The 20,621-nt window shown below is 43.7% G+C and overlaps 1 protein-coding gene across 2 annotated transcripts in view; it reads left to right on the top strand.

Moving 5' to 3' along the window:
- The window catches only part of egfem1 (EGF-like and EMI domain containing 1), a 55,783-nt gene extending 39,845 nt beyond the window's left edge, over nucleotides 1-15,938 (top strand). For both annotated transcript variants that reach the window (XM_012921870.4, XM_076892259.1), the window contains 15 exons: nucleotides 3,358-3,486; nucleotides 4,169-4,297; nucleotides 4,584-4,712; nucleotides 6,317-6,445; nucleotides 6,778-6,906; nucleotides 7,009-7,137; nucleotides 8,756-8,887; nucleotides 9,100-9,228; nucleotides 9,735-9,863; nucleotides 10,904-11,032; nucleotides 11,331-11,459; nucleotides 11,641-11,769; nucleotides 12,605-12,733; nucleotides 12,874-13,002; nucleotides 14,544-15,938. In XM_012921870.4, coding sequence (XP_012777324.3) covers nucleotides 3,358-3,486; nucleotides 4,169-4,297; nucleotides 4,584-4,712; nucleotides 6,317-6,445; nucleotides 6,778-6,906; nucleotides 7,009-7,137; nucleotides 8,756-8,887; nucleotides 9,100-9,228; nucleotides 9,735-9,863; nucleotides 10,904-11,032; nucleotides 11,331-11,459; nucleotides 11,641-11,769; nucleotides 12,605-12,733; nucleotides 12,874-13,002; nucleotides 14,544-14,623 — 1,889 coding nt within the window. In that variant the 3' untranslated portion in view covers nucleotides 14,624-15,938. The remainder of the gene's footprint in view (nucleotides 1-3,357; nucleotides 3,487-4,168; nucleotides 4,298-4,583; nucleotides 4,713-6,316; nucleotides 6,446-6,777; nucleotides 6,907-7,008; nucleotides 7,138-8,755; nucleotides 8,888-9,099; nucleotides 9,229-9,734; nucleotides 9,864-10,903; nucleotides 11,033-11,330; nucleotides 11,460-11,640; nucleotides 11,770-12,604; nucleotides 12,734-12,873; nucleotides 13,003-14,543) is intronic.
- The last annotated feature ends 4,683 nt before the right edge of the window (nucleotides 15,939-20,621 follow it).

Here is a 20,621-nt window from a genome sequence, read left to right on the forward strand (position 1 = left end):
TTCTCTTTCTTGAGGATTTAATGTTTTTCTTTGCTTTATTTGACATAATATCAGCATATATTAGCTTGAGCAAGAGGAAGTTGCAGTCAGTTATTTTTACCATTAATAAATTATTTTAAAAAGCCCCAAATCACTACCAATATAGTTTGGCCCATCATTTTTTTTTTATCACAAATGTAAATGTTTTGCAAAATGTAATTCCTGATTCTAGTTTGATGTAAGATTATGGCATTAACACTTTGCGTCTTTAAAACGGTCCACACTGAACGCTCCGCTCCATTCCTGCTGACATTTTTATTTTTCATCACTAGAGGGTGTTGCAGGACATTCTTCAATCTTTTCTCCAACTTCAGTGAAGCGTCCGCCAAATCCCGCGACTCGTCCCGCTGTCCTTATAATATCATGAGCGAACCATTTCAGAATTCCAAGATATAATTTGTATCAGCATCCTGCCATAGCAAACCTTTCACATAACAAATATTCACCTGTATTTGTCCTGAACTACAAGACCTAACGACAGTCTGAGAGTTTTAACGATGTAATAGAGTTGTTTTGACTTGAAGTGGCCTACTGTTATTACAAAGCAAAAGATTTACTGTGACTGTACTACTAGTTCCAGAAATTCATAGCGCCTCCCTAGTACACAGGGCATTGTAAATCACAGCCATGCCACACCAGAGGAGAGCTTCACATCCCTAGTCATAACAGGTTAATGGCTGCAGTCTGATTGGACGTTGCTGTGGAAATGGAGCTATCACTCTGACTAGATTTTAGTTTCTGAAGGCCCATTCCCCTCAAACAAAGGTGTCCAGTTTCTCAGTGTTCTAATGAGCCTCTTCCTTCAGGAAAAGCCAGGCCTTGGCTTGACAACGTAAAGACCTCTTTACTTGATCGGTTTCAAAGAATTAAAGGGAACAAAATGACTTCTCATTAGAACTTAGATCTTGTTATTCACAAAAGTAGTTGGCTCCACAAGATTCAGATAGCTTGATAAGGCCAAAGGCCTTGTTGTGTTCAGCATTCTTGTGGTACTGAGGTTGATGCTAAGCATTCCCATCAAGTATTATTGGAGGAAAGAGGCCTGACATGCATCCAGCACACAGCTTCTTCAATTAAAGCCGATCATGCCGCGCTTCTGGTCCGCAGCTTTGATGTCTGCATCAAAAAAACAAAAACAAAACAGAGTTCATTTTGTTGCAGTAAAAAAGAACTGTGGTCTGAGGAGCATTGAACATCCGTGTTCTTGTTGAAGAAACCGGGCCGTTTTGTTGTTGCAGCATTGACCTCTTTCAGTGTACGCAGACCCTGAATAGAACCAGGAAGTTCTATTCTGAGTTCTCTCTATCCGCTCTATTTCTGTGGTCTGCTCTCCCTGGCTGTGTGGTCCCTGGACCTGCTTTATGGGCTGACAGCAGTGGCTCTTACACAACCGGGGATCTGGAAATAATCCTTCTGTCTTAAAGAGCTCATTTAGTCTCGAGATGGAGTCTTTCAATGATGGCACACAGTATGTGTGTGAGTTTGTGTGTGATGGTGGACCGAATCCTGTGTTCCTACCTATAAACAAAGACTCAGAGGGAAGACTCTGCATTTACAAACACTAGCAGACACTGGGCTCATATCAAATGACAGATTGCAGCTCTGTGGTTAATATGGAAACCAGTCGCCCCCTACTGGTGTATACAAATACAAAGTTTGTCATTCAAAATTGTGCAACTGCCTAAAGACTTAAAATAAAGTGCGCGCGCTGCTGTAAACTTTGTCCGCTGAAAAGGAGAGTAATTGCTACATCTGTTGATGGGCTTATTGTTCCTCTTATTAAAAGGGAACATGACTCATCTGAGATGCTTTCTGTTTATATTTTAGCAGCAGAGATGTGTTGAGGTGCTCACGATATATCAAAGTAATGGCACTAAGGCATTTTTTCCTGCAGGACAAGCAATGCCAGCTTGTTGCCATGGTGTCAGCAAACGCTATGATAATAATAAACAGCAGACAATAAACCGACGATTTTGCTACCACAGAGTTAATGTACAGCTGCATTAAAATGACAGCATCCTCAGTGGGCTAGCTTTAATAACATCACAGCCTAACCACTACAGAGAGAGTCAAAGACGTCATGCTGTCAGCGTGGGAACACAACGACGGCCATGCCAGAAACTGCTGAGCAGCAAAGATACTTTTTTCCCAATTTGAGGCCTTGAGGCAGAAAAAAAGGAGGAGTGGACACCGTCATCAATTTGAGCGAGAGCAGGAGGGTATGATGCATTAACCGTAGGGGAACACCCTGACTAATGCGGCATTTATAATACATGAAACCACCAAGTTACACATTTTTGCCAATTTGTGGCTTCCTTTGGTCATGTTGCGCTCTGCTTTCCTTATTCACAGAAGAAGTAGTATATAAACGGAATGAAAGAGCTGCTGGCTGCTGAGATAATTTGGACAGACTCTATGCAAACCATTTCTCGCACACTGCTGCAACAGGAAACAGAAGAGGGTACTCGAAGAGAGAAATGTCAGTCAGTCCATGCTTTGGCAGGGAAATAGCAGCGTTCCCATAAATAAAGACCCGTGTGGGTGAAGTTTTTGTTTTGCAGGATACGACTATCATCCGAGTTTGCCTGTGATCTCCACGGTGACAAATTGACCGATCAAAAATATAGGCCGTGAATAAACAGAGTCATTCTTTCCTGCTCTAGTGAAGTCATGCTTACAGATAATATTTACATCCAAGCAGTGGAAAGGCTCATTCATCCCGCAACCTCTGGCTAGGTTCCTCTGGATGGGGAGGCACTGTGTTTACCAAACTCTGTGAGTGTCACTTGACTATACACACACACTCGAGCGATTTCTCTAACTTTCCTTGAGAATGGGAAACAGACCTTAAACTGGCATCGCCTTGCATCTGCAGCAGCACTGTCGTGTGTGTGTATGTGTGTGGGTACAGTAACACCAGGCTTTGTTTTGTCGAGTGTTGGTGGGGCCTGTGGACTCAGCAGGTGCTCTATTTACCGGCTCTTTGTGCCCTCTCTAACCCCCCCCCCCCTCCCAGAGGGAACGGCCTCCGAGCCGCCATAAACTTTTGATGTGGCCCAGATCCACCACACATGTGGGACATGAGCTCACTTAACGAACGCAGACGCTTTGCAACAGCCGCAGTGTGGTACTGCAATTTGATATTGGTATTTTCAGTAGGACAGAGAGAGAAAGTAGGAAGAAGGGGAACAGAGTGAGAGTGGGAAAGGAAAAAAAAAAGAACTAAATAAAAAAATATTGGCATCTAAACCTTCTCCTCTCCTCTTTTTTCTGAAGCTGCCAGTTCTAACCAGTCGGATGTTTTATCTCGGCCCACAGTGTGCCCGGACGGCTTTTACAGTCTTGACTGTGGCCAGATGTGCGAGTGCAGGAACGGTGCCCGTTGCCACCACATCACAGGAGCCTGCCTGTGCACCGCCGGCTGGGCAGGACCACACTGCATTCTGGGTAATGGAAGCCACATCATTAAAACAGGGTGTGAGGGAGGCCCTCACTGCAGCCCATCACGACATCCTCTCCTTAAACTCAGCTATGAAGTGTTTGTGAACAATTATCTCTATAATGAGACATTGCCAATTACTTTTTTAGGGATGGGTAAGGGTGGAGAAAGGAGGGAGCGCAAGAGTGCCCTCTGGCATACATGGTTTAATTGAAGTCTATTCTGGATAAATGCACCCACATGTATATAGCGATCAACATTAGGAAAGGGAGAGCTCAACTTGGAAGAGACTTTAGCAGCTAACCAGTGTTCTCAGGCTGAAGTTTCTTGAGGATTTCATGCCATTGTTTTAATGAAGCCAGTGAAATACCCACTAAAGTCCTTAGTCTGTCATTCTGCAGTCTTATTCAAGACTTTCCTCTCGCCCACAGCCATTTTGTGGTTCTAACTACCAGAACCAGAGTGAGCAGAAAGCCACGAGCATGACTTAATCATGCACCTCTGTCATTATTGCATTTTCCTCTTTCTTAAACCCCAAATGCCATCTTGGACTTTGATTATTACTGCGTTTACAATATGGGTGCTAAAAACCATAATGTCTCAAATGACCAATTAGCTCTCACGTCTGTTTTCTAGGAATGCAACTTGAATATTATTGAATGTGTGTGTGTGCCTGCATGTGTGTGGCAGAATGCCCAGAGGGTCAGTTTGGAGAGCAATGCAGTCAGACCTGTGAGTGTCAGAACGGAGGCCAGTGTAACCATGTGACTGGGAGATGCAGCTGCACAGCTGGGTGGACCGGAGATAGGTGCCAACTGCGTGAGTGGCTCATCAGTTAAACTGCTAATTACTGAGCATGATGACCGTAATGTCAAAGAAGTCTATTTTTCAAACCACTGTGCTGTGTTGTAGAACTTTTTGGCAGTGTAAATATCAGTCAGCAGACTCTGAAAACCGACGTTAGTCATGTTATCTATCTCGGGAATCTCTTGGCGCAGTTACTGCACTTGCAGAAATGAACTCATGATATAAGAAAGGCTAGAAAAATATAATAGAACGTTTGCAGTCAAAACTCAAATGCTTATACTATGTTGTGTGTATTCAGCCTGTCCTGCAGGACGATATGGAGGGCACTGTTCAAGTCAATGTCTGTGTCAAAATGGAGGGACTTGTAACAGGATCAGTGGCCGGTGCTCCTGCCCACTGGGATGGACTGGAGCAGCTTGTGAACTGGGTGAGTCTGACAGTACTACGGATTAAACTGTGTTTTTTACAACTTTTCAGCTGCCAGTTAATGCAAATATCTAATCAGCCAATCACATGGCAGTAACTCATTCCATTTAAGGATGTAGACATGGTGAAGACCACCTGCTAAAGTTCAAACTGAGCATCAGAATGGAGATGAAAGGTTTAAGCAGCGTTAAACGTGGTTGTGGGTGCCAGATGGGCTGGTTTGAGAATTTCAGAATCTCCTGATCTGCTGGGATTTTCCCACACAACCATCTCTATTGTTTACAGAGAAAGGCAAGAAAAAGAGACAATATCCAATGAGAGGCAGTTGTCTGGGAGAAAATGTCTTGCTGATTTTAAAGGTCAGAGGAGAAGGGCCAGACCACTTCAAGCTGACAGGAAGGCAACATTAACTCAAGTAACCACTCATTATAACCAAGGAAGGCAGGAGAGCATCTCTGAACAAACAACACATCAAACCTTGAAGCAGATGCACTCCAGTAATAATAATGGATTGCATTTATACAGCGCTTTTCGGGGCCCTCAAAGCACTTTACAATTCCACTATTCATTCACTCTCACACACTGGTGGAGGCAAGCTACAGTTGTAGCCACAGCTGCCCTGGAGCAGACTGACAGAAGCAAGGCTGCCAGGTCGCACCATCGGCCCCTCTGGTCATCACCAATAGGGTGTCTTGCCCAAGGACACAACGACCGAGACTGTCCGAGCCAGCTTGAACCGGCAACCTTCCGATTACAAGACGAACTGCCAACTCTTGAGCCACGATCGCCCAGTAGCAGAAGAGCACACCAGGTCTTCTGCTACTGGGCGCCAGGTGTGACAAGCTACAAAACAGTAAACTGAAGTTACAGTTCACTAAGGTTAACCAGAATTAGAAACTGAATATTTGAAAAACTATGATGGGCCTTGATTTCTGCTGCAACATTCAAATAGGACATTGTATCGCCTTGTATCAGCAGTTCAGGCTGGTGTTGTTGGGATACTTTATTGGTCCCTTCATACCAACTGAGCATTGTTTAAACACCACAGCCTTCAATGCTTTCATTCCCTTTGTGACCAGTTTGTGTACTTTCTGATGTCTTCTTCCACAGCAGGAGAAAGTGCCATATCACAAAACTCCATCATCTCAAACTGGTTTCTTGAACATGACAGTGAGTTCACTGTACTCAAATGACCTCCCCAGTCACTGGATCTCAATCCAACAGAGTACCTTTGGGATGTGGAACGGGACATTGACATCATGGATGTGCAGCTGACAAATCTGCAGCAACTGTGTCATGTCAGTGTGGATCACAATCTCTGAGGAATGTTTCCAGCAACTTATTGAATCTATGTGGTGAAACAGGCAGTTCTGTAGGCAACCGGAAAGTCCAACTCACTGCTCAAAAGGTGTATGTAATAGGGGGATAGTGAATGCACATTGTAGGGAAGCTAAGAGAAACAAAACTTTTTTTCTTGATTAAATATTTTGTCTTTCTGTCCCTGTCTTCATAATTTGGTGCCTTGGAAAAGCCATGTTGTATTTGTGTGATAAATTATTACTTGAATGTAACTTTTCTCTTAACCTTCCTTTCCATCTGTCCCAGAGTGTGAAGAAGGACGTTATGGAAAGAACTGCACCGAGGTCTGCCCCTGTATGAATGGAGGGAGATGCGACAGAGTGACAGGAAAATGTGTGTGTCTCCATGGTTGGACAGGAGACCTCTGCCAGTCAGGTGATTTCCTATACTTACAGCATAGTTGTTTTATCATAATCTAGTACCTGCTGATGCGGGGTTTTTTTTCAAAGACACATAAAATTGTAGCCTGTCTCTCAACATCATGAGAGACAGGCATGCCCCTGTGCTCCATTTGCTAACATTTGGATATCAGCAGCAGAAAGGTTTGTTTACTCCAGGAAAAGAAGCCGATAGCTTATAACATGGTATGTCAAAACAGTTTGTGCAGTTAGCCTTCCAAGCATATAAAAGGTAAACATCTTCTAAAAGTGCATCCTTGGCTGCGATGTTGCATGCTAACCGCAAGCGCTTGTGTTTTTTGTCTGAAGCCTGTTCTAAGGGATTCTTCGGGGAGGGTTGTGAGCAGAGGTGTGACTGTGCCCATAGTTCGAGTTGCCACCATGTGACAGGCCGCTGTGAGTGCGTGCCAGGCTGGAGAGGAGCCAGGTGTGACAAATGTGAGTGCGTACAGGACTGAGGAAATTGCGGCTGAATGAAACTGGCACTAAAGAACATAAGAGTGAAGTGACTGTGTGTGTGATGTGTGTATTGACTGACAGCCTGCCTCCCGGGGTTCTACGGTGCTTCCTGTGCCCAGCGGTGTCAGTGCCAGGCTGGAGTGTCCTGTCACCATGAGACGGGGAGCTGTGGCTGCCCAGCTGGACTCACAGGGGCTGGCTGCGAGAAAAGTAAGAAGGAAAACAAAACCTGTCTGAATGAATTCTAATCATGAGGTGATTAGTGGCTTGCTTGCTCAATTTTTAGATCTTAAATATCCACAGACTTTCACTAATGTCCTTTACCTGTAACAGGTAGTCAGGAGAGTATACCTACATGGCTTACATTTGAGGCCATTTAGCTACCTTGTTGATAAAAAGACTGTCGCCTTGAAACAAACCAATTGTGTGCTTGTGAGAATGTTTCATTATTCAAACCGTACCCTTAAGGAGTGTATATAAGCAGCGTCCCTCCTCAGCCCTTCACCGCGCCTTCTACTCACCCACCCTCCTCCCCTTCCTTACGGCCTCAGCTCCGTTCCTCTCCTCACACACTCCCCAGACATCTGATAAATGTTACACACCGGTTGCCAAGTAAAACAGAAGGCATTGTTTTTGTCTCCTCGGCGGCGGATAAGGGCTTTTGGAAGGCAGACATGCATAATGACAGCACCGTAATTGCCTCTTTAGTCTGGAGTCCTTTCTTATCTGTCCCCCACGCTGCCTGCTGCTGCCTGACTGAGTAGCTTAGTGCTGCGGTCTCACCCGAAAACATGCTCGGTTCACAGATTCATCTTGTTCCCTATGACTGATTGTCTGGGGACTTCATTCATTATTGTGATGAGCACATATGTATGTATGCAGACAGGGTGTGTGAAAGAATGTCCCTCTGTGTTTGCCTGGGTTTGGGCACCAGGGAAAGTTGCTGCGAGTTTTGGTGTCATTAGCAGTCAATACTGAATGTCCCAGTATGTTCGCAGGATAATCTGAGGAAGGAAAGGGAAACGGCATGCGTCTTTGTTCCCACATACTATTGAATGTGTGCATAAAGGCCTTATCTGCTGCTGTATCACGAGCACTATGGATATCTGCACAATGTTTCTTTTCGGGTGTGCAATGCCCATCAGGGATAACAATGAAAAATTAAGACTGCATTTGAGGCTCATTCCTTTTCATTTTTATTTATTTTATTTATATCCAGAAATATGTATCTTCTTTTAACAAAGCTTTAATTAATACACACGTTTTAGGCTATAAATTAACAATAGGATTTTTGAAAGCTTACTAATTAACATGCTTTTAAACTGCACTGCAGCCCCAAACGTCTTTAGATATTACCAATGGTAGGTTCAGGTCAGAAGGCAAATACCCGACACAGCTACCTGTAAGCACCCCAGCACAAAGTTCATTTTAGGTCTTTTTACACTGATTCACAACCTGCTGCGCACTCTTCTTCAGGCAGCACTCATTCCTAAATCAGTATCAGTATTTCCATTGGTAAGAACACAGCCGACTCAACCCAGCTCAATCTCTGTGCTCCATTTGACGCTTGGAGAGCTTCAGACAAACAAAAAATCAGAATATATATTTACACACAAACATATATATATTATAAAGATATTAAATTATAAGCATAATACAATACCACTGTCTTTGATCCAGGCATGAGAGGTTAGTTGTTCAGCTGACCTGTGCATCGAAGATTTATCATTCACCTTTGAACAAAGAAGGTAAATGATCCCAAAAATTGCTTCTTACATTCTTCTGTTGTGCTAATGTGCGTGATGTGCTGCCGGTTTGATCATTTTAGCCTGCCCTGCTGGAGTGTTCGGACAAAACTGCACCAAGCTGTGCCAGTGTTCAGGAGACCAAGAGCAGTGCCATCCGGTGACGGGGAAATGTAGCTGCTTGCCCGGTTATTATGGGCCGCGATGTGGGCTAAGTAAGTATACTGTTAATCTTCTGTTGCAACCACTGGCTAATAAGACGCACCTGCTATTATCCATTTATTTATTTAGTTTTTAATAAAACAGGAAGTCTAATGAAATAACTATTGCTGCGGAGTACATATTTGGCTACACTTTAGATTTGCATGACTCAATGATATGTTTAATTTAAGCTAGTAATAGTTTTGTGTGTCTGGTTTTTCTGTAGGATGTAGAGCGGGGACTTTTGGGCCGAACTGCAAGTCCAGGTGCAGCTGCATCAATGGTGGTCGCTGTGACTTCAGGACTGGTTCCTGCTACTGTCCTCCTGGCTTCATAGGCAGCGACTGCAGCTCAAGTAAGTCAAGAAAGCTTGAATGTCCTTGTCCTCTAATAAAAGTCATATTTGCGAGTCATATTTCTGCCTACTTATACTTATAGCTTGATTAGAGTCACAGTCTTTCTTTTACCCTGTCACCTTCCCCTCACTCCCAACCAGTTGCGGCAGATGGCTGCCCTACCTGAGCCTTGTTCTACTGGGGGGGGGGTTTCCTGCTACAAGGGAGTTTTTCCTTCCCACTGTCACCAAGTGACAAACCTTGATTTTCTCTGCATTATTGTAGGGTCTTTATCTTACAATATAAAATGCCTTGAGGTCAATGTTGTTTTGATTCAGTCCTATATAAATAAAATTGAATCTAACTGGATTGATTTAGAGACTTTTTTTGATACAACCATTCTTTATGTTGCGTTACAAAATTCTGGTCGACATCAACTGAAGTAATGCAGATGCCTGTAAAATTAATACATGCATAGTTTTTAATTTGTTCTTTCATATGGATGAAAGCATATCTATTCATGCAGGTTGTCCAAGTGGATACTATGGGAAAGACTGTGCTAAGATGTGCACGTGTGGGGAAGGAGGACAGTGTCACCCAGTAACCGGGAGGTGTATCTGTGGCCCTGGTAGGATGGGATTGTCCTGCGAGCAAGGTAACGTTAAACCGAGGATGTTTATTTGCAGTATATTAGTGCAAAATTATATATTTGCAGAATTTTAGATGCAAAGTGGCAAGAACAGTGCTGCACATCAGAGAATGATATTCAAAGAACTACAAGAGTAGTTTCAAGACTGACTCTAAACAGGATACATACTGGCACATTTAACATTTTGCAGCAGCTTTAAAGTGTCACCTCGCTGTTCAACTTTAAGCAGAACCATATCACACATATCAAACAGGCTTTATATTTAGACATTTTTCTTTTACAATCCTCTCGAGTTTACAGAGAGTCACCACTGAGACTGCCATGCATCATTAGGAACCACTGGCTCTAATGAGTTCTTTAGAAACAGGACACTTAACTAGAAATGAGAAACAACCACTAAAATGAGGGTGTAGTTTTCAACATTTTCCCTGTGTATTTAAGTTACAAATTCTCCATTTCCTCAGTGTAAGCGCTGCGATGATCACAGGGCTTTTATTCCCACTAAACAGAGGCAGAGCTGAGTTTTCTTAATCTCTCCTTTTATCAGCAATTCAGCTGGATTGCAAACAGGGAATTTCCAGCGCTGCCTGCACTAAATGTTCTCGTCTTCAGCCTCCTGCATGTACTTGGACATACCACCTCTTAAGTTCCTCTTGTTGAATGTTTACATAAACCTAAAGTGGCTCATTCTCTGTGTTCCGTGTCGCTGGATTTGGCAAGGAAGCAAATAAATAAACAGGGGAATCAAAGACGGCTTGCTTATTGTTTTCCCAATCTAAATTACCCAGAGAAACATGATTATTCTTTTATATCAGCGCCAAATTAGGCTACTTTGCCATCTCTTTAGAAACTGTTGCTTAAATAAACACGAGCGTGGTTAGTGCAGTCGCGTTTGTGTGTGTGTGCGCGCGCGCGTGTGTGAAAGAGACAAGGGAAAGCGCGAGCTGTGCACTGTGTGTGTTTTATGTTTGGTGCAACCACTAGTGCTTTTGCTGAACAGAAGAGTTCTAGTGTATTATGATGTTTCCTGAAAATTGTTTCTCCAGTGTGTCCCAGGGGGCGCTATGGCATGCAGTGCAGAAACGCTTGCAGCTGTCTGAACGGGGCTTTGTGTGACCCCAGTGATGGGTCCTGCAAGTGCGGCCTCGGCTGGACTGGACCCCGCTGTGAGACAGGTACTCCAGATATTCCACAATAAAAAAAATCCTAAACTCAGCAGAATTTGATTGTGGTCATTTCAAATTAAAAGCCAACAACAAACTTTATATTGCAGTAGTTTCCCCATTATTAGCTACATGATGGACTTCAGTCTGTATTTATGAAGAAGACATTTTCCCCAGTTTTAATGTTTTCAGTGTTTAATGTTTGATGCACACATTTTTTTACTTTTTTACTCCAATAATCATCACTCAGGCTTATATGTCACATTTCTTTCTAGTGTTATCAACCCATTGTGTGTGTCTGTGTGTGTAGCCTGTCCACAGGGAAAATATGGGCTTGATTGTGCACAAGACTGTCCATGCCTCAACAATGGGACCTGCGACCGCTTCACTGGCAGCTGCAGCTGTACTGCAGGATACTACGGCCACTCCTGTCAACACAGTATGCAAACCCTCACTCGAAATAAAGAAAAGAAAACTTGGTTATAAGGTTACTAGAAGTCCCGTTGACATTATGAAATGTAGATCTTTTTCAAACTACCCTGGTCACATAGAAGACTGAATGAATCCAGATAAAACACCTTTTTAACCAACCTAAATCCTCTGTCTTGTGTTCCTCCCAGCGTGCCCATCTGGGTTTTTTGGAGTGAATTGCGCACACACCTGCGTTTGTAAGGTGCTGCAAGCGTGCAATCCTGTGACAGGCAAATGTGCGTGTCCACCGGGCTACCATGGCTCACAGTGCCAAAGACGTAAGTATGTTACATGCAACTACATGGGAGTAAAGGTTAAACGAGTAACAAAGAGGGATATTTGTAATTCAGCATGTCTGCGAAGACTTAAAACACAGCAGTGCTCACAGTCACATGTTTGTGCTCATTGTTAAATGGCCACCTGGATAGCCAGCTGCGACTGTACATGGGGAGATATGAGCATGAATGAATGAGAGACTTCCAGCAAAATGTGAGTGTGTGGTGGCTGGCAGACAGGCTGTTAGGTAGGTGGGCAGGCAGGCTGGTTATTTGATGAGAGACGGGTGTTTCCCTACTGCTTAATGCATTCTTGTTACATCCTCATGCCCTCCTGCAAGCTCGTGGGGCTCTCAGCCCCAGTTTGAGTGCCTTAATGGCCACTTCAGTACCAGCAGGAGATAGGACTGAGCACTGAAGAGCAGCTAGAAGGTAGCCACATGCCTCAGACACCGACCTGGATCGATCAGGGTGTTTGTGTCTATCTGAGAAAATGTTTATGCACAGTTTCTTATAACTAAATGCTGTTGTTAGTACTGTATGTGAATCCATTCATTTCCATTAAATGTATATTTGCATGTGTGCTAAGAACTAAATTTCAATTTCCAAAATGTTTATTAAATGTGTTAATCGTCATCTCGTTCTAAAAGGGATTATGTTAAAAAAAAGGATATTTTTACGTATACACGTGTTATCAACTACTTACAGCAGGTTTCAGTGCACTCCCAGTCTATTCATGTCTAATGAAGCAGTTTCCGTGTAGTTAAAGAAGAACTTGAATGATCATTACTGCATTTTTCAAAGTATGCGTGTGAATGTTTCTGTTTTTTCTTCTCAGGATGTGAGGCTGGCAGCTTTGGACCGAACTGTGAAAGATCATGTGACTGTGCTGGCGAGGCCCCATGTGACCCATCGACAGGACGCTGTCTCTGTCCCCCAGGAAGAACGGGGCACAGATGTGAAAAAAGTAGATATTACTTTTATTAACATGATTCACTTAAATCCAAAATAGATATTAAAAAAAGATCACTTAGGGTGTCTTGCGTCAAGTCTTTCCTTTCTTTGAATTTCCTCATTTCTTTCACTGTGCCTTTTTTTTTTTCTCAGCCTGTGACGAAGACCGTTTTGGCCCTGAGTGCTCCCTGCTGTGTCGCTGTTCTGACAGGGCCCGCTGTGATAGGGTGAATGGACGTTGCCTGTGCCCGCTCACCTGGCTTGACCCTTCATGTAGTGAAGGTAAACACACGAAGAAAATAGATACTTGCACTATGAGACGCATAGTGCAAGTATCTAAAAGACTTGAGCAACCTCTAATTTTTGCATATGTGTGGAAGTAAATGGGAAATAGGTGGAGGAATTTATTGAAGTCTGCAAACATACATGGAAATACAGCATACAAGGCAAAATACAAGTAGTCTTCAGGAATAGTTCTTCAGGCTTCTTGAAGGACATTCAAAGCTCTTCTTTGGATGTCGTCTGCCTTTTGTTCTCTGTCAAGATGATCACGCACTGCTTCAATAATGATGAGGTTCAGGCTCTGGGGAGGCCAATCCATCAATGATTGTGTTGCACTGTGTGCTTTTACTGCATTATAAGTGTGTCTGGGATCATTGTCATATTGAAAAGCCATTGTCAATCAGATCATTTTCAGATGGTATTGAATGGTGGATCAAACTCTGATGTAATCTGATGATCATTACATCACTTTTAAAAGGATTTGGTTTTAGGCCTTCCACTTCTTCGTTTTGTCTTCCATTTGTCAAGTTTCCTCATTTTTTTTAGGATAGATTGCATAATATATATTGCATGATATATCTCATATCACGCTTTTATCTATGAAACTCATGGGAACCACCTTGGTGGTACAAAAATACTATGCTATGTCTGTCAAACTGTCTATTGCATTTTTTGTAGATTCAGTTAAATAAGAGGGAACAAAGCTGCTAGTAGCAAAGGGCCTGAAAATACAGTTCAAAATTAGTTCTCTGCTAAGTTGTCTGTTATATCGCAAAACAAAAAAAAAGAAAGAAAAAACATTCCTCTAAAATTGATCAGGCACAAGAATTGGAATTAAAAAAGACTGAAAAATTAGCCAATGAGTGAAAATGTTTTTGAAAGACCTTCAGAAAGCCTGGGGAACTATCAAGACTACTTAAAATCACAGTAAAGTACAATATAAAGAAATGAGGTGTGACTCAAGACTTTTGCACAGTATTGTAGACACAGACAACCATGTATCATTACATGAGAGGACTACAGATTATCTGCCTAACCTCTATCATCATTTAACCTTAAAGAGTGTCCTCCCCTTTCAAATTAACAATTCACATTGTGAGCACTGACTTTTTGTTGCCTTTTGGGAGACACCAACCCATAATGTGTCTCTGTAAATCCACTCAAGTCCCCACAACATGACTAATACCTGACCACACACATGCGCACACACTCGCACACACAGAAAACATAGACACCCAGGGTCAAGGGCTGTAAAGCTGAACCAGCTTTAGTGAAATACTGTGTCATGAAGTGTGAGAGGCTGAGCCCCATCACTCTGTGTGTCACCCTGTCTCTCTCAATAGCTGCTCCCGTCTCCTGACAGTTATTTTAATCTGCACCCAGCATGAAGCCAGTCTTGAAGCTGTCTTCATTTTACCTCCTCAAAGCCAAGCGCACGGGGAGACTACGTAGCAGTAACTTCTCCTCCAAAATCCCCAGAACATTTGCTTTTGATTTGCAAATAGTGCTGATGTCTTCTTGCCTCTTTTTTTTCTTTTCAGCACCGCTCCACCAAACCCCGGGAGTGCTGAACTTCTCTGTGTCCCAACGAAAGAGAAGAACAGGCAGCAAAACCACATAACCCAAGCAGAGGTACAAACATCTGACTGGGTGTTCAAACACAGGACTTGGCTCAGTGAAGCATTACTCAGATCATCTCGGTAAAGGTAATGCTGGTGTTAATATGTTCGCTCAAACTTGTAGTCGGCTGTCAGAAACTGGCACTCAATCACCAAATCCCAAGCTCGGGGGCGATCATCTAGTGGACCTGGCATGTGAGAGGCCTTCAAAGGAGCATGAACTCAAACGTACCCAGTCAATCTAAAATTAAAAGTTCAGAGTTACACAAGCTCCTTAGCAATACGCGCACACACACACACACACACACACACACACACACACACACACACACACACACACACACACACATACACACACCTGAATTACATTTGTTATTGACACGAGATTCTTTTCATCCACTGCCACTTTTTTTATGTGGGTGTCCATAAAAGGCTTAATGTTTAGTGTAAAAGAATGCCAAGCATATATCTATGTAAAAATAAAAATGTATGAAACAGATTTAGAAATACCGGGGCAGCTTGTTTACTTATTTTAAAACACAAAAGATGAACACACACAGAAAAAGTCAACGTGAGACACAAAAATATGGTCCAAAAGTGAAAAAATAGAATATTTTATGTGCACCAAAGTGGCCTGTTAAATGCTGGAAAGAGTCTCACAGTGGTGCTTGCACTTTTCAGATACATTTTTTGCATTTTAATGTTAACGCTTTTCCCTCTGAAAAGAATGAAGATCAGATAACCAGTTCATTTGTGAAGAAGCTGGCTCTGGGACACAATAATGGCCCAATATTCGTCTCAACTCACTTTAAGGTTAAGTTTGGCTTGACCAAATTTCATTTCCCTGCAATTCAAACACTCAATTTATTAGCGCTGACCACAGGTTTTCCTGGTGCAGTGCTGGTCGCGAGTCATTACATTTAAACTTCTTTCAGATTTGTGTTCGCCAAGTGAGCTGCTGACACAGAGGTGGGCAATTTTACGAAAAAACCCCCAAAAAACAACAACAAAAGAAAATGTTACTGCACTTTTCTCTGGACTTACAGTAGTAGAAACTCATTTCACCCTTTCACTACTGCACTACTTTTACAAGACATTTTATCTCGATTGGTGTTCGTCTGTTTTTATTTTTTGTAAAAAACTGTATTTGTATTATATCTCAGGTCGGTGCCAGTTGTATCACTCGTAACCCTACTGTGCTCATTTCCTGGCATATCAGTGGTGCTACATTGTTTAAAAGAGAAGATACATTTGATTTATCAGCCAGTTAGTATGTTTCATTTTGTCATCTGTGACGGTGCCGTGAACCAAATAAATAACAACAAACACATCTGTGGACATTTCCTTTAACTAACCATCTATTTTTTTTGTAATGTGTGCTATGAACGCAGCGTTGCATGGTATTGATTTTTGTGATCCCTAAGTTGTGTGGGCTGGGGGTTTGGGGGTGGGAGGGCAGTAAGGTATGGGTGGAGGTTTCAGCTGTCATTGAGAGCTATGGGATCATGTGGCTCTTAGTGTGTTTGTGTGTGTCAGTGTGCAAATTTGAGCAAGGCAACTACCAGACATCTCTCATCATCAGCCTGGGCAGGGTCAAGCATTAAGGCCATGCCTGCCTTCCTGATAGTAAACGGTGGGTTACCTGAGCTGAGTGTTAAGGTGTGTGTGTGTGTGTGTGTGTGTGTGTGTGTGTCAGCATCAGAGAGCAAGTGCACTCTCCCTGAGGCATTTTTCATGTCCACTGGAGTGTTTTCTCTCCCGTTGGCCAACGGCGGCTGTGGTCCGGCACTGGCGGGCAGGTGCCTGGACCATGCATGCACCCTATATCCAGGACGTCCTGGGTTGAGTGATAGGTGAGTGAGCTCAGTACCAGGGGACTCTCCCCCCACCCCACCCTAAACACTCACTCTCCAGTGAGGCTGATGGATGGCGGCGCGCTCCTGCTCGCCCCATGTTGTGACAAGCAGCAGATGTTCTCCAATAATGTTTATCGGCTGGGCCTTCATCTTCAGATGACACACACCTGTTTCCAGTCAAACACGCCCAGAGAGGCCATCCATCCACCGAGCTCTGGGTGGCCGCTGCACCACCGTATCAGCCTCTCCACAGCAGCACGCTGGGCGAGCAGCACCGTAAATGAGGGACTGGCATGGCAAAATATCTAATCTAAATGGCTACAAACAAGAGATGCTTACCACGCTGTTGTGCAGAGGCTTGGCTCTTCTAGGACTGATATTGCATTGATACAGTATGTTTCAGCGTCCTTGTTTTTTTGTTTTGGTTTTCTTTTGCATGATTTGAGATATGAAAAGCTTTTTGAGAGTGCCAGAATTTCAAAGGACACTTTTGTTCCATTGCAAGTAAATGAATAAAGCATGGCCTTTGTGCAGAAAGACTTTATGAGCGAACACAAAATGCCCCGCTGTTGCACGCATGCTGGCTTATCAGGGAGCGAGAAAAAGAGAGGGCTGGAGGAAACTGTCGATGAAATAGTCCGTAAAAGGTAAGATCGCATCACGGGTACTTTTTCGCTGTAATTAAGCATACGCCACTCTTTGCAAGAGAGATTCTATCACTTTGCTGCCATAGCTTCACGTCCCAGAGATAATTTCTGCCCCTCTGCATTGAACCAGATCTCCCAGAAGGCCACAGTGTTTTGAACTCCAGCTGACAAAGCTGTCTGCTCAGATAAAAGAGTGAAGGGGAAATCATTTCAACACGTCCTGCACCATTTGTTTGGTTGCTGCCTGAAAAAATAAATCTTAAATGTCGGGGATGTAAAAAAGATTTGTATCAAGAAACTCTCCCACACTCTGGGGGCGCGTGGTGTAAAGAGCGTATCTTTGGTTTAGATATGTCGGCTTGTTTGACTACAAGCCTGAAGAAAGGTTGACTCTTTTTTTTTTTTTTTTTTTTTTGTCTTTCAGCAGAATTTATGTTATCACTTGCTCTAACTAGACACTCACTATATTTGAAGTTTATTTAATTAACTGGGAGAGTTTTTAAACCCAAATTTTGCAGGTAGGTGCACATTGCTACTTCCACCACTGGGGGGAGCTCAGCACAGAAAAGAACTTTGACAGAACTCTAATTCAAGTGAGTGCACATAAATGAATGGATCATGCTGTATGCTAATTAATGTCAGCATATATTGTCAATTTTGTGCTACAAACATTTTATGTTTAAGTGACTCCAGAAGTACCAAAACCAAAATATGCATGCCCAGTCCTTCAACAATGGAGCCGATAGCCTCTAATCTAATCCATGAGCAAGAGAGGAGATGATTTCAATAGCAGGCCTCAAGTGGTTCTGCCACCACGCCTATCCTGATTAGACTCGTCATATTAAAACCATGTGCACGGCTGGGCTGCTTTGTCTCGGTCTGTTCCTCGGGACTCTACTGAGTGTCCATCAATAACACTAATGGCCCGTAGCCTCCAGGGAGAAAAACGAACAGCGTAATGAAACCACAACCTTAAACTCTGCTGCTTTCCAAGAGAGAAGAAGAAGAACAAGTAGTGAGGAATTGGTTTGGTTGTCCTGTACACACATGGGACATAGACAGAGGACACGCTACCGTAACTGTAAACACAACAGAAAGTTGATGAGGTGGTTTGCGGTGTCTCCCCACTCAAACACACACACAAGCACACACTCAGAAACACACTTTGGCCAGCTGTTAGCTTTAGTGTCCCTCCATACCAGCCCCTCATTCCTCCCTGAAGGATACACTCCCACACCCCTCCGTGTCTCCTTCTCTGCAATGTTTCCCTTGGTGTCTGAGTCAGCATGGGTGCCAAGTCAATCAATGTGAGAGCTGCCAGCTGTGATGGTCTCTCTCTCTCGCTCTCTCTCTCTGAGGGTGTGATGTATGTTCCAGCAAGCGGAGCAGGGCAACTGCACACCACACGGGGCTGACTGCATGGACGGGTGGAAAAGGAAAGGAAAAAAGGGTTGAGGGTGAGGAGCGAAAGAAGGAGGGGAAGATAGGAGGGGGTAAAAAGAGGACGGTGGCTGAACAGGAGCTGTAATGAGGCCTGATGGATTCTGAGGCTGTGCCAGATGCCCCATTAGCTGAGTGGCTCTGAGCCCCACGAAGCACTGCCCACAGAGTGCCCACCAGACTACACACACACTGTAGTGGCACAGCACCTTAAGGGCCTAAACCCTGCGAAACAGAAACACACACACTTCTCACATTTAACTAAAACTGATTGCAGTGACTAATGTACACTCTTCTGTCTCACTTCCTTAGCTGTTTAAACACACACTTACACACACATTCATCCAGGGCCTTGCCAGCCACACACGGATACACACTGAGCCCTTTATAAGAAGGTGTGGGTTAATGACGGCAGCGGCTCGTCCCAGTGTGTTGATTAAGTGTGAGTGGACACATGGGTGACACTGGCATGTTCCAATCAACACTGATCAAACCAGTGCACACGCCAGTGCCAAACACACCCTTGTGTCACTCCGCTGCCCACGAACAATGGAACTATACACTGTGCTGTCCATTCATAATATTTTGGTGCTCTTTCCAGAGCCAGTGCCTTTGGACTTTTGTCTAGGGGAACTTTTTATGTAGGTGATGTAATTACATGGGCAATTTGAATAGCAGCGGGGGCAAGACCTCTGAGGTTCTGGTGGCTTAATGCTGCAGCAAAGTTAGTTGCCAGATGCAGTCAAGGTGTAACTGTTGTTTAGCAGTTTCCTCTATTGCACCTGCAGAAGTGTGCATCATTGCCTTTCTGAACTCATGCAAATTGATTGGAATTATCTCTGAACTTGATGCATATATATTTTTAATTCACTTAGTAAGTCTCTTAGTAACTAATTAGTAAGCCTCTTAAGACATTGCTTTTTTTTATGCGATATCTGCCATTTCAGCAGCATATATAACACCAGGGTGATGTGAAGGGGGCACACAAAAGCTGTTTTAAGAAAGGATACCAGTGACTATGAACAATGTAAAAGAAATGTTTTGTAAGTGTAAGCAGACAGAATTCAAATCCTGCTCTGAAGTTCCCCGTGAGCTCCAGAGAGCTTTATAGTTTTATTCAGGTCATTATTTTGGCTTTGAGGCCAACAACTTGACTGCTTTGGTTGACTTTCACTAACCTTATGGTGGTGGTTTTGGCAGAAGTGAGTAAAAAGCTGTAAATATTCATATTTTCTGACTCAGTCAGTTTTTCAGTTTCCAAATGATTCAAAGTTTCTTTTTTTTTAATTGGATCAGCAGATACAAATGTGTTCTGGTTGCTGACAAACTTCCGTTGTCAGATAAGCTTGAATGAGTCCCCAATAGTGCAGATGGCACAACCCATACTCAAGACCAATATCATGTCACTTCATTATGTTCCTAGCTTGCAAGATCACTACCACTGACCTCATCAAAGCTGGACGACCCATACTGACCTCATCAATGCAGCGTGACCCACTATGACCTCGTCAAAGTTGGGCACCCCACAGAGCCCAGAGGGCTGACGATGGGCCTTAGAAAAACAACCCATCCATTAGGGTGCCAAGAGCACTGTAAATGTAGAGTGTCAGCGCCAGCCATCTTCACTGTCATGCCCAATTCTCCAACCCCCCACTTGAGCTACTCGCTGGACAATGGGGCCACTAAACCTCCAACCCTCCCAGCCACAATGTCCGCCCACGTTGGCTGGCAGCAAGCAGTGACGGGGGCAGGGGGGTGCCGGATGGGGAGGCCTGCTGCAGGATGGGACTCTTATTGAGTGTTTGAGCGATGAGCCAGGTCATCACATCTACCCACCTCATCCATCATGCCCCACAAACGGACACAAATAGAGAGGACACATTCCTGCCTCCGCTCCCACTACCACATTCAAGCCCTCTCCAGCCTTTTCTCTGCATCTCCGTCACTTTGTGAGCCAAGGCCTCAAAAAAAAAAAAAGAGGACCAGAGTTCAGACTCTCCCTCGCTCTTGGAGGCCATGGGAGCGCCAGAAGAAAGCGCCAGGTGGTGTTCTGACTC

The sequence above is a fragment of the Maylandia zebra genome, linkage group LG14 (assembly GCF_041146795.1).
Source record: "Maylandia zebra isolate NMK-2024a linkage group LG14, Mzebra_GT3a, whole genome shotgun sequence".
Classification (NCBI taxonomy): domain Eukaryota; kingdom Metazoa; phylum Chordata; class Actinopteri; order Cichliformes; family Cichlidae; genus Maylandia; species Maylandia zebra.